The sequence below is a fragment of the Cnephaeus nilssonii genome, assembly GCF_951640355.1.
Source record: "Cnephaeus nilssonii genome assembly, chromosome: 5".
In the NCBI taxonomy this organism is placed as follows: Eukaryota; Metazoa; Chordata; class Mammalia; order Chiroptera; family Vespertilionidae; genus Cnephaeus; species Cnephaeus nilssonii.
The window spans coordinates 15,403,705-15,416,182 of record NC_137076.1 but is presented as its reverse complement, the minus strand read 5'-3'; the positions used below and the strand labels follow the sequence as shown (position 1 = coordinate 15,416,182).

At 44.7% G+C, this 12,478-nt stretch overlaps 1 protein-coding gene across 2 annotated transcripts in view; it reads left to right on the top strand.

Annotated features, from left to right (window-relative positions):
- XPO7 (exportin 7) overlaps positions 1 to 11,404 on the top strand; it is an 89,831-nt gene extending 78,427 nt beyond the window's left edge. For both annotated transcript variants that reach the window (XM_079770130.1, XM_079770129.1), the window contains exons 20-28: positions 1,605 to 1,693; positions 2,428 to 2,535; positions 4,801 to 4,883; positions 5,123 to 5,337; positions 5,549 to 5,687; positions 7,120 to 7,280; positions 7,988 to 8,086; positions 8,511 to 8,638; positions 9,829 to 11,404. In XM_079770130.1, the coding sequence (XP_079626256.1) occupies positions 1,605 to 1,693; positions 2,428 to 2,535; positions 4,801 to 4,883; positions 5,123 to 5,337; positions 5,549 to 5,687; positions 7,120 to 7,280; positions 7,988 to 8,086; positions 8,511 to 8,638; positions 9,829 to 9,922 (1,116 nt within the window). In that variant the 3' untranslated portion in view covers positions 9,923 to 11,404. The remainder of the gene's footprint in view (positions 1 to 1,604; positions 1,694 to 2,427; positions 2,536 to 4,800; positions 4,884 to 5,122; positions 5,338 to 5,548; positions 5,688 to 7,119; positions 7,281 to 7,987; positions 8,087 to 8,510; positions 8,639 to 9,828) is intronic.
- The last annotated feature ends 1,074 nt before the right edge of the window (positions 11,405 to 12,478 follow it).

Below are 12,478 nucleotides of genomic sequence, written 5' to 3'. Positions count from 1 at the left end.
TAAGTCAGCCCAGCTGGTTTGGCTCAGTGGATAGAGCGTCGGCCTGCAGACTGAAGGGTCCTGGGTTCAATTCCGGTCAAGGGCACATGCTTGGGTTGTGGGCTCGGTCCCAAGTAGGGGGCGTGCAGGAGGCTGCTGATCAATGATTCTTTCTCATCATTGATGTTTCTGACTCTCTCCTTCTCCCTTCCTCTCTGAAATCAATTTTTAAAAATTTATTTTTTTAAAAAGCTAAGTTAGTGTGGGACATACTAGTAATGTAGAGTGACAACCTGCTAGCACCAAATACAACTGAGGGATATCAGAAAACATCAGCCCTTTCCCCATCACACTAGTTCTGTACAAAGCAAGTAAAGTTCATGAAAGAAACATCTGGCCTTGAACTACAACTGTTGTTACACCTAATGTAACAAGTCTTTTAGATTGGCCGTGTCTTAGACTTGAACATTGAGCTCACAGTATCAGTTTAGGAATAGAACTGCTTGCTTAAAGCAGGCTGTCAGCAGAAGTACAGTCATTTTTAACAAATGAGACAGGATACCCAAATGTGCTACCTCCTTGAGCCTGCTGGTGCCAATTAGCTTTTAAGAGCAGTCTTACTGCTGTTCAGCAAAGGCTCCATCGAGAAAGGCAGCATTTGGGTTTGGAGTCTCGGTGCTCTGAGTCCTAATCCTGGCCCTCTTGCCACGTAGCAGCGTGGCTGCAGGCAAGTGATTTGACCTCTGGGCCTCTTTCTGAAAAAGTACAGCGTAGTGCTTTTTGGCTCCAAGATCTGACACATGAGTCTTATTTCCAGGAACCGTGTGGCCTCCTCTGTCTTCTCCTGGCAGGGTCTGCATTTGAGGGGCAGAGGCGCTGCTGGCATTGTTGTGTCACTAGGTGTGGTACCAGACCTTCAGGATATGGGACTCTTCTACTGCCTGTTTTTCCTTTTTCCGTGTTTACACGATTTATCATATTAATATCTTAAAACTTCGTCAGCCTCTACTTTTGCTGTGATGAACCTGGGACCATCCCGTTTTCTAACTTTCCCAGGGAAAGGATGTCAATTCTAGTATGGAAGAGATTGATTCCGAATATTGGGAAGAAATGTTTGTTTGTTTGTTTGAATTTATTGGGGTGATGTTGGTTTGCAAAACCATATAGGTCTCAAGTGTACAACTCAATAAAGCATCATCTGCACACTGCATCGTGCCCTCACCACCCCAAGGAAAGTCGCTTTCCATCCGCATTCCCCCTCCCACCCTTGACCACCGCCACCTAGCCTCCATCTCTCTTTCCTTATGTATAATCCATTCACCTTCTTTCATCCAATCCCCCATTCCCCTCCCCTCTTGACAGCTGTCTGTCTGTTCCATGTGTCCATGCCACTGTTTCTGTGTTGTTTGTCAGTTTATTTTTGTTCATTAGATTCCATGTATGAGTAAAATCATATGTCTTTCTCTGACTGGCTTACTTCACTTAGCATAATATCCAGGTTCATCCATGCTGTGTTTTTTGAAAGATGGGAGGAAGAATTCTATTACAGATATGTGAAGTCCCCATCAGGTGGCTATAAGTTTGCTTTTTCATTGCTTTTAACGTATTTTTGCCTTCTTCTACAGCGAACTCTAGTTGGCCTGGTAAGAGACCTGAGAGGGATAGCTTTTGCCTTCAATGCCAAGACCAGTTTCATGATGCTGTTTGAATGGATGTATCCTAACTCGTGTCACAGCTGGCCTTAACTGACATTTGAATGAGTGATGGGGTTATGGGGAAGGAGGCGGGGGGAGGAGTGGGGAGGCAAAGGAGGTGAAGAGTTACCCAGAAGACCTGCCATAGCTATGTCTATAAGCTGCCGTTCCAGTGTGGTTTAATGACATAACATTGTCTGCTCTGGTCACTGAGGTCGGGAAATGAATCGGTGGTTCCCCAGCTTTACTCAGAGTCCCAGATAAAAATGGCTGTGGAACTGTCCCACTGTGGAATTTTTGCACATGAATTTTGCCACACTTAGGAAAGAGAGACATTTCAATCTACTAAAAAAAGATAGCTTTACTAGGAATTATAAAGTCTAACCTTACTGACTTCATAATTTGAACAAATCACAAAGCAGAGTGCCTCTGTTTCTCCAAAGTTATGTAACCAACAGCTGATTCCCTATAGAACCACAAGTGGTAAGAGAATAAATAACAACATGAAATACATTGTGCTCTTCAGAAGAAAGGCATTATGTAAACTTCAATGTGTTATTAGATGCCTATTACAAGTTAGAGGACACACAATCACTTTAGCATCTTCTGGTTAGAAAGACTAAGATTAGCACAGCAAGAGACAGGAAGTTAGAAAACTTTAATCTGACAGTTTATGCTTGGCCAGAGCTGAGAAATCATTTTAAATTCTGTACCTTTCTGAATTCAGAATTCTTCCTTAGCTTTTCACTTACAGATACCCATCCTACATGCCAATTCTTCAGCGGGCAATTGAGCTGTGGTACCATGATCCAGCCTGCACCACACCTGTACTCAAGCTGATGGCTGAATTAGTTCATAACAGGTAAGGAGGAAGAAGATTTTTAAAGGCACAACTGCCCTTTTATCTGGGAGAGTCCTAAGAGGATTTGCTTTTTCTAGTGTTTTCGGCAGATTGTGGAAGATGATATGGTTCACTGCTATCAAAATTTGAAAACTTCCAAAAGTTTACTGGTATATGTTTTCCTTTGTTTAGAAGAAAGTTGTCCCAACCATACAAAGCTATGGCTGCATGAAGGAAATAAGTCACTTTAAAAAGAGTCTCACTGTACACGTTCCTATGAGAAGTGAATTTGGCAACCAGGATTCTGATTTCCCTGCCCACACATACAAGTTAACATTTGGAAATGATGCCGTGCCCATCAAGTTTCATGGAGACGGTTAAGAGTGATACGGGGCACATTAGAACATCCTTTCTTTAAAAATATATATATATATATATATATATATATATATATATATATATATATTTTTTTTTTTTTTTTTTTTTTTAATTTCAGAGAGGGAGAGAGAGATAGAAACATCAATGATGAGAGAGAACCATTGATCAACTTCCTCCTGCAGGCCCCCTACTGGGGATTGAGCCCGAAACCCTGGCATGTGCCCTGACCAGGAATTGAATCCTGACCTCCCGGTTCATAGGTCGGCATTCAACCACTGAGCCACATAGGCCAGGCAGAACACCCTTTCTTACAAAAGGTATTTGTTAGGCAGATTATAGCTGGATCAGTAAAGATTCACTTTAAAAGAAAGTAAGAACAAATTCCCAAATACCAGATAGTTAGATTTGCCCAATGATTGAGGGATGGAGAAAAAGAAAAATCCCGCACTTTGACTCAACTGAAATTTCAGATCTGTGTATCTGCCTCTCGTGGCACTCCTGAGAGAATAATTTTTAAAACTACCTTGGTGAGGGAGTCTGTAAAATTCAGAGAGGATGTTGCCTCCCATGGGGCTTATCGTTAAGAGTTATTCACTTATAAACTATATATTTGAGAGCATCTACTCTTTGCCAGGCAATTTCCTAAGCTATTGTGCCAGCCAAACCTTAGGTGTTACATTCTGGGGGGAGACAGACAGTAAAACAAGCATGGACAGTCATTTCAAACAGTGGAAAGGTCTAGAGGAAAAATAAGGTACTAAACAAAGGAATTGAAGGAGAGGGGGTCAGAGAAGGTGATATTTAAGTTGGGTTCTGAATGACAAGAAAAATTCTGGGTGCCCTGCAGAGAGAGGGGCGAGAGCATTCTAACAGAAAACAACTGCAGAAGTCTTGAGAAGGGGGAGCTTGCTGGGCCTTGGACATGGGAAGCCCTGGTAGGCGGAGTCAAGCAAGGGGCAGAAGCTGATCTAACAGGACCTGGTCCCGCAGTAGTGGAGAGTGGGCATGTATTCTCATTACAGTGGGAAGCTGCTGAAGTATTGTAAGCCAGGAATTAAAGTGATCTCGTTTACATTACTTAAAGGTACCATTCTAACTACCACATGAATGGACTATCGGGGGCAAGAGTGGCAGTAGAGGACAATAGAAGTGGAAGGATTCAGGGCATATTGTAGAGCGAGATCTTGATGGGATCAGTGTGGGAGGGAAGGAAAGGATTAAGAAGGACTCCTGGGGGTGAGACTTTACAATTAGTCAGTGAAACTCATTAAAAGGTAGGGCAAACCAATGAAGAGTTGCTCTGGTCTAGGGAACAGTCAGGAACTCAAAGCTCGGGTTATTTTAAAATGTTTGCCTTCCTGCCTGATTTATGTAAGAGCAGTCCCAGTCCCTTTGCATTTGTCTCCTTAAAAAGTGTAACGATGCGTGTGCCCTCCCTTCATTCCACCGAAGCTATAAAGGTAAATGTAGGTTAATGTCTAAAGGCTGTGAGTTAGACATTCTGGGGGGAGACAGACAGTAAAACAAGTATGGACAGTCATTTCAGACAGTGGAAATGCCTAGGAAAGAAACAAGGCATTAAAACCAAGAAGTGATGGTGGTAGAAGCTCTGCTTTCATCAAACAAAACAATTTTAAGAGAGTAATTTTATCTGCTGCCTCATGTTTTTGTTTCCTTTAAATGTTTTCGATTTGAGCAGCAGAACTTGAATCTAACATGTTGGTCTTCAAGATAAAAGCTATATCACTAGTTAAATATCTTTGATCAACTTGGTTACTTCACATAAGGATAGGGAATCTGCATATCTCAGTACAAAAAGAATCCCCCCAGGTCCTCAGGTTAGAGCCTGGGGTACCCAGCCTTCGGCAGCATACCTCTGACTTTCTCTCCTTTGTGTTCTCGGCCCAGATCCCAGCGGCTCCAGTTTGATGTCTCTTCCCCCAATGGCATCTTACTCTTCAGAGAAACTAGCAAGATGATCACAATGTATGGTACGTGCTTTAGAGGAGTCCAGCCCGACATGACTTCCGGCTCCATCCTGGTTGCTGCATGTGGGTCTCAGGCTAGCTCTGGCCGTAACCAGGACAGCACTGCCACGCGTGCTGTGTCGCTCAGTGTTTGTGTTACAGTGCCAGCTGGCACCGGGGCCTTTGGGGCAGGAGGATTGATTTGGTATATAAACTACCAATTGTGACGTGGTTAAATAAGTATATATCACATGTCTACTCAGGCAATCGCATCCTGACACTAGGAGAGGTCCCAAAGGACCAGGTCTATGCACTGAAGCTCAAGGGCATCTCCATCTGCTTCTCCATGCTGAAGGCTGCTCTCAGCGGGAGTTATGTCAACTTTGGAGTCTTTCGTCTCTATGGAGACGATGCTCTGGACAATGCTCTCCAGACCTTCATCAAGCTGCTCCTCTCCATTCCCCACAGTGATCTCCTGGTAAGCCTTCAGCTTCCTAGGCAGGCCCGATCCCTCATGGCAGTCTTCTCTTGGCCTCGGACTGTGATTGAACCATTCTCTGCAGAACTCTAAGCCAGCTCTAACTTTTGTTTTCCCATCTAAAGGGACTGGGCCCTTTTATTTAGGCTCTCGCTCCCCGCGAACTGTGCACAGCGCCTGGGCTGATTATTGTTTTCCTGTTCTCCCACAGGATTACCCCAAGCTCAGCCAGTCCTACTACTCACTACTGGAAGTCCTGACGCAGGACCACATGAACTTCATTGCCAGCCTGGAACCTCACGTCATCATGTACATTCTCTCCTCCATATCTGAAGGACTTACTGCACTTGGTAAGCACCTGGAGTAGTAGTCTTGTTTTTACCACTTAACAGAAAGAGGGGATCTTGCCCCAGTATCCAAAGGATTACTCTTTCAGGAGTTGGCCCATCAACAGAGCACATGACTCCTGGGTATATTCTCATCCAGCAAATACTTACTGATCCCCTCCTAAGGACCAGCACCTGCTCGGCACTGCGGGTACAGTGGTTAATAACACTTGGTCCCTGTCCCTTAGGAGCTTTTTATCTGAGGATGAAACAGACACAACCACCTATTCCCTTGCCCAGGACAGTAGTGGGAAGTAGAAGCGCTATGGGAGCTCTCAGGAAGGCACCCCTAAACTCCTGGGTTCAGGAGTGGGGTCAAGGAAAGCTGACGAAAGAACTGGTATCAAAGCATAAACCTCAAAGCCAAACAGGTGTTACCAGGTTAGCGGGGGAGGCTTCCTAGCAGCAGGGACCATAAGTACCGGCGCGTAGAGGCAAGAAAGAACCAGAAGTCCAGATGTCTGTACACCCGTGCAGAAGAGAGTGAAAAGGAATGAAGCTGCAGAGAGACAGGTGGGGGCACACTTGGGGATCACAAGGGGTCTTGGATTATTAGGCTGAGCAAAACATAAATGGAAGATTAAATCAACTGCAAAGTAATCATGATACATTGCAAGTGCATAGACTGACTTGTGGGTTGTCAGCCGGGTGCACAGCCATATCTAGGGCAGTCCAGCCAGGGCAGCACACCCTGCTCTGGAAGGCTGTTTTATAGCTTCTTAAGAATGGAGGGGCCTCTGCAAAGACAGAAACAGCGTGGTTTACTCTTGTAGGGGTTCATCCTCGCCAGCCCAGCGCTCGGCCCACAGGCTGTGCTGCAGTGTCATCTTTGTGAAACGCACAGCGGAGTCTGCAGCCCACTGCAAACTGCAGATGCTGATAGGCTGCGCTACGCTGGGTTTAACGCCATCCCCCAGGTCCCTCCGAGTGTGGGCTCACAGCTCCGGCTTCTTGGCTTCTGATCACTAGCAGTGTGATCTCCAAACCTCCGTTTACTCATTTTTACTCATTTGTAAACCTATCTCCTGGGTTCTTGAGAGGACAGATTAGAGAGAATATCTGTAGAGTCCTTAGCACAATAGAAGTACTTGCTGCATGTGAACCATTTATTTTTTATGAAGCAGAAGACATGCATCCATACTACAGTGAGCCAATAATTTCAATATTTATTTACAGTATTATCACACACTCACTTTCAAACTTAGAATTTGACCTATGTTAAGGGTGAGAGGTTAACAAAAAGCATCCCAACCCATGGCCTTCGCTGAACTGGTCACGGTTCCCAGTCTGACTGGGTACCCCTGGGGTCTCAGCTAAGGGCAGTCGTGCTTGCCCAAGTCCCCATCAGCAGCTCAGTATCCCTGCTCTGTTCTCCCCTGGCCCCTCTTCCTTCTAGACACCATGGTATGCACAGGCTGCTGCTCCTGCCTGGACCACATTGTGACGTACCTCTTCAAGCAGCTGTCGCGTAGCACCAAGAAGAGGACAGCACCCCTGAACCAGGAGAGTGACCGCTTTCTGCACATCATGCAGCAGCATCCAGAGATGATCCAGCAGGTAAGGACATGAGGGTTCGCGGGCAGCGCGGGGTGTCCCACAGGGGAGGAACCTCTCTTCAAGACGGGAGGCCAAGCAAGATGAGTCTGATAGCTCACCAGACTACTGCTGCCCGGGTGAAGTTATGCCTTAGAATTGCGATAGGTTCTGAGTGTGCAAAGTAATCATTGGATATAGAAGTCCTAGTGTCACAACAACCCTGTGCTTTGGGCCTGTCCCATGACAGTGCCTTGTCCCGCTTGGCTGTGCATGGCGCCTGAGTTAGCAGCTTGCACCTGTAAAGCTTGTTCTCCCATATCTCCTCTTGGTCTACATTGTTCTCTAAGGAAGCAGTAAAATAATGCACATCCCATCACATCCCCGAAAATGTTACAAAGTTCTCTCCGCTGAGATAAGTGCAAGGAGCTATAGTGCAAAGTCATTTTGCACCATAATCATTTTCTTGACTGATCCCATTTTCCACAAGTCAGGGTGAACTGGGAAGGTTCATTTTAAAATGAATTAGCAAACCACTTTAAAGAACAGGAAAGGAAATGTCTTAGAAGAAAAACTTACCTTGTAATAAAGATTAAAATGAAGCTGCATAAAACATTTGTCTGGTTTACCCTAGACAGAAAAGGCTTCCACCCTAATAAACTCCTCTGTTTGGAATCTAATTAGTTTGGGTAGCGACCACTAGGTCACTGCCTCAGTTTCTCCATTTCCAGATGTTGTCAACGGTGCTGAACATCATCATCTTTGAAGACTGTAGGAACCAGTGGTCTATGTCCCGACCCCTACTTGGCTTGATACTGCTTAATGAAAAGGTAAGCGAGCCACCTCCCTGACGCCCAGCGCCAGGGGCAGGGGGAGGTGCACATTTTTCAGGACACGGAGCAGCACAGAAACATGCCACAATGGGAAACTCGTGCTTTGAACAACATATAATCACCTACCTGGTCGAAGTTAGCACATGGGGCAGGTCAGACAAAAGTAAAGGATGAGCAAGTATTACAAGGGGAGAACATACTTGGAGATCAAAGTAACAAGCATAAGTCCCATTAAGGAGCCGGTGATTAAGTGAGATAAAGATATATTATCCTGCAAGTGCGTGCTTGAAATTAAAAAAAAAAAAAAAAAAGGTATCCAATTTTAGTAGATTTTCCATCCTTCAACCCTGCAGATGATGGAGGGCTGATCTGCTCTTCCATCTTCTCTCCTCACCCTGCCCTGTCCCACTCCTGCCCCCAGTATTTTTCTGACCTGAGGAGCAGCATTGTGAACAGCCAGCCCCCAGAGAAGCAGCAGGCTATGCATCTGTGTTTCGAAAACCTGATGGAAGGCATAGAGCGGAATCTTCTAACGAAAAACAGAGACAGGTGAGTTGAGTGTGCAGGGCCCTGCCAAGAAATCCTGGATGACTTGTGTTTCAAATCCCTTGTCTTTAGAGGCTGTTTAAGCAGTGCTGTCCAATAGAAAAGCAAGGCACATGCGTAGTTTTTTGGGTTTTTTGTTTGTTTGTTTTGTATGTTTGTATTGATTTTAGAGAGAGGAAGGGACAGGGAGAGAGAAACATCCATCAGAGAGAAGTATGGATCGGCTGCCTCCTGCAATCCCCCTATTGGCACACAACCAGGGCATGTGCCCTAACCAGGAATTAAACCGGTGACCTCTCAGTGCATGGGTCAACCCTCAGCCAACTGAGCTACACTGGCTGGACCCACATAAGTAGTTTTAAATTTTCTAGTAGCCACATTAAAAAAAGTAAAACACAAAATTTATTTTAATATACTTTAGTTAACCCATTGTATCAAAAATGTTGTCAAAGTGTAATCAGTATTTTAAAATAGAATTTTAACATTCTTTTTATTGCACTAAGTTCAAGAACCTATGTATTTTATACTTACCATGGCATCTCAATTCAGATGCTAAAGTTTCATCAGAAATATGATTTAGATTTAGATTTTATAAAATTTACAGATGACAAAGTAGATTCCCCATACTGAAGTTGTTCCAAAAGCATGTAGAAATTCTCCCAATAACTAAATTGAGATTTTTCTAAATTAAACTTTAAAGTTTATGTTATTTTAACTAACTTAAAATATAGCATTTTCATTTCATTTCTTTTGAATCGGTTCCTCAGTTGCACTGGGCATAATTCAGGTGTTCAGCGGGCACATGTGGCTAGTGCCTATCACATTGGACAGCATAGCTCGATGCCATAGGTCTCTTAGGCATTAAGAAATGAAGTAGCTTCATCCTCATCCTTGTGAAGGTTGCTTCCTGCCTCTGTCAGCGAGGTTCCTTTGTGCTGCCGTGAACCAACCCACGGTGGCCCTCAGCCCCATGTAATGAGCAGATCTCAAGGCCTGCCCTGAAGTTGCCAGTAGAAGGGGCACAAACTAGCCCACCTTTCCCTGAGTCTTAAGTCTGATATTTACTGACCTTAGAAACACAACCCATCAGTTCATAGCTCTGCCTCTCAGTAGCCACTTGTCTGCTAGAAACCTTTAGGCAAAGACCTTCCCCTTTCACCTTACTCCCCCAACCTCCGTGCATCCTCTCTTAGGTTCACCCAGAACCTGTCAGCATTCCGTCGGGAAGTGAACGACTCGATGAAGAATTCCACTTACGGCGTGAACAGCAATGATATGATGAGCTGACACCTCCTTGGACTCTACCTACACAGAGCAGCGTCCTTTCGGTCTGGCCCCGAGGGGCAAACAATTACAAGGGAGAGGGCCTGGCTGATCCCGGCTCCCTCCTCCAAGGGTGTGGGAAAAATGGCAAAGGTCACCTCGCTGTTTCCCCAGGGAATAGGGGTGTGAGTGCACTCACTAGGGGGCAGGGCGCTGCTGGTTCTTGGGGGATGGGGTGGGAAGGGTGGTGGGAGGAGACAGAGACACAAATATGTGAGACTCCAGCCCCCTCCTGGGGCCACCCAAAGGCGAAGAACCCCCAGTGTCCTGCCACAACCTGCCTTGTAAAAACATGTACATTTTTTCATAACATTTTGAACAAGGTTTATATTGACTCAAGTTTAAAAAAAAAGTGTGACTGAAAAATTTTTACAGAGTCTAGTGCACCAATGCTGATGTGAGGGGTTGTGTATGCGAGTGAGGAAAAATGTGTATTCTGGTGGCCTGAAGCTTTACTGAAGAGGGTGTGTGGACATGCAGAGATATATTTAGTGACAGTGTAGAGAGGCAAAAAAAAGGTAAAAATTCCAAATGTATATTTTTTCTTATTGCCCTTTCCTTGCCCCCCCAATTATCACTTCCTGTTACTGTATCGCCCTTGTTATTAGGAACTCTAAGCCATGCGGAGCACCACCCCTCCCCGCAACCACAGATGCTGCCCTAGGTCCCCGGGCTCCCGCAGTGCTACCACTCCAGCTAAGTGTTCGGTGTTCTGAGCTTCATCCTGTTTCCCACTTTGCTTCCCTCATCCTCAGACAGATGCCTCTTGCTTCTACAAGTCGGATGTAAGTCTATGATTAGGGTTCCTGGTCTCTGTACAGGTGGAGACCAGAGAGAGAGAGATGAGCCAGTTGCTCTCCTGTGGAGCGATTTGGAGGAGTCCACCAGAGACCCAACTGCGTGTGGCCAACAACTTCCAGTCTTCCCCAGCCCTTGAGGCAGTGTGTGTGGGTGTGTGCGTGTGGATATTTATATGTGTGCCCTGCACTCGTGAATGTATGAACTGGAGGGAGTAACTAAGTGGAGGGGTTCTTAATAACAAGGTCTGCCTAGCATGAAGTATTTAACATTCTCCCATACCCTTAAAAATATACATTTTTATAAAATGAAAACCATAATAAATGTTTTGAATATTTAAAAAGAATTTTAACCTACAGAGGAAAATGAATGGAGAAAGCTATTTGCCTTGTACTTTTTCCACAATTGTTGCTGCTAGTTGTACACATCTCTAGTTCAGCTCTTGCCCATGGGACACTCATCAATTAGGTGTTATTTTTATTTCTCTACCCCCAGAAACAAACCTATTAATTTTTTCTTCCTTCTCCTTTGGCGACTGTTTGGTGAATCCTTTCTTGCGTGATCAGGTTGCGGATAGACTTGTAAGGGTGTTTGCTGCATACAGTGTAAGCATTGTGACCGCCAATAAACTTCAATGGTTTCTACTGACCCGGTTTCAGCAATCAAGTCTAGTGTTTCTACAGGAACGTCTCACTCTCAACACATGAAGAGGTCTGAAACTTGCATTCTTAAAAGCCAGGGCCCCTCAACCTTGGGAAATTACTTTCTCATTGCACTAAGTCTGGCTCAATTTCTTCCAAGAGTATGATTGGTTTGGTTGATACACACACATACACATACACACATAATACCATTCAATCTGCAGTAAAGTGTGTACATCTTTTCATAACTTCTGAACACAGTTTATATTGACTCAAGGTTAAAAACAAAAAGTGTGACTAAAACATGTTTCCAGTCTGGTGTATCAGTGCTGACGTGACTGAGGTCACATATGTGCGTGAGGGAAAAGTGTATATTTACACATACATGCTGTTGTCCACAACTGTAAAAGTGAAGCCACTCTATCTCTTTACTAGTTTCCAGGTGACAGCCTGGCAGCCAGCAGAGAAATAATAATTTCAGAAAGCCCAGTTGTTACTGTTGTGACATCTCTAATGTGGATTAGACCTGACAAGTTCAAGGATAAGTGTTAGCTCCTGAAATACTTGGCAGACCTCATGGGCCAGAATTATCAAATGAAGGCCACTGTAGTGAACAGGGCCCGCTTCTCATCCCCATACCATGTAGTACCTCGGTCTGAGGGGACATAATTGCCGGAACATTGGAAAGTATTAAAGTACAGATAGGAGTTGTGCTTGATACAGATTTACATCCAAGAAATCAGACTCTATAGAGTGCCGTTCTTGCCCACTTTATCCAGATGTACCTTTGTCTGCTGTCTGCTGGGTAACTTCTTGGTGCTAAGTTATTTCAAAGGCAAAAAAAAAAAAAGTATCCTAATGGCTAGAAGGCAAATTGAAGTGATCATCATAGTCAAGTTTATCCCTAAGCCTGGTATAATCTCTATATATAATCTCTATATATAAAAGTCTACACAACTGTGATGACCGGTCAACCAGCTGCTGTGACATGCACTGACCACCCGAAGGCAGATGCTCAATACAGGAGCTGCCCCCTGATGGTCAGTGGGCTTCCATAGCCAACCTCCTGTGGCTGGCCAAC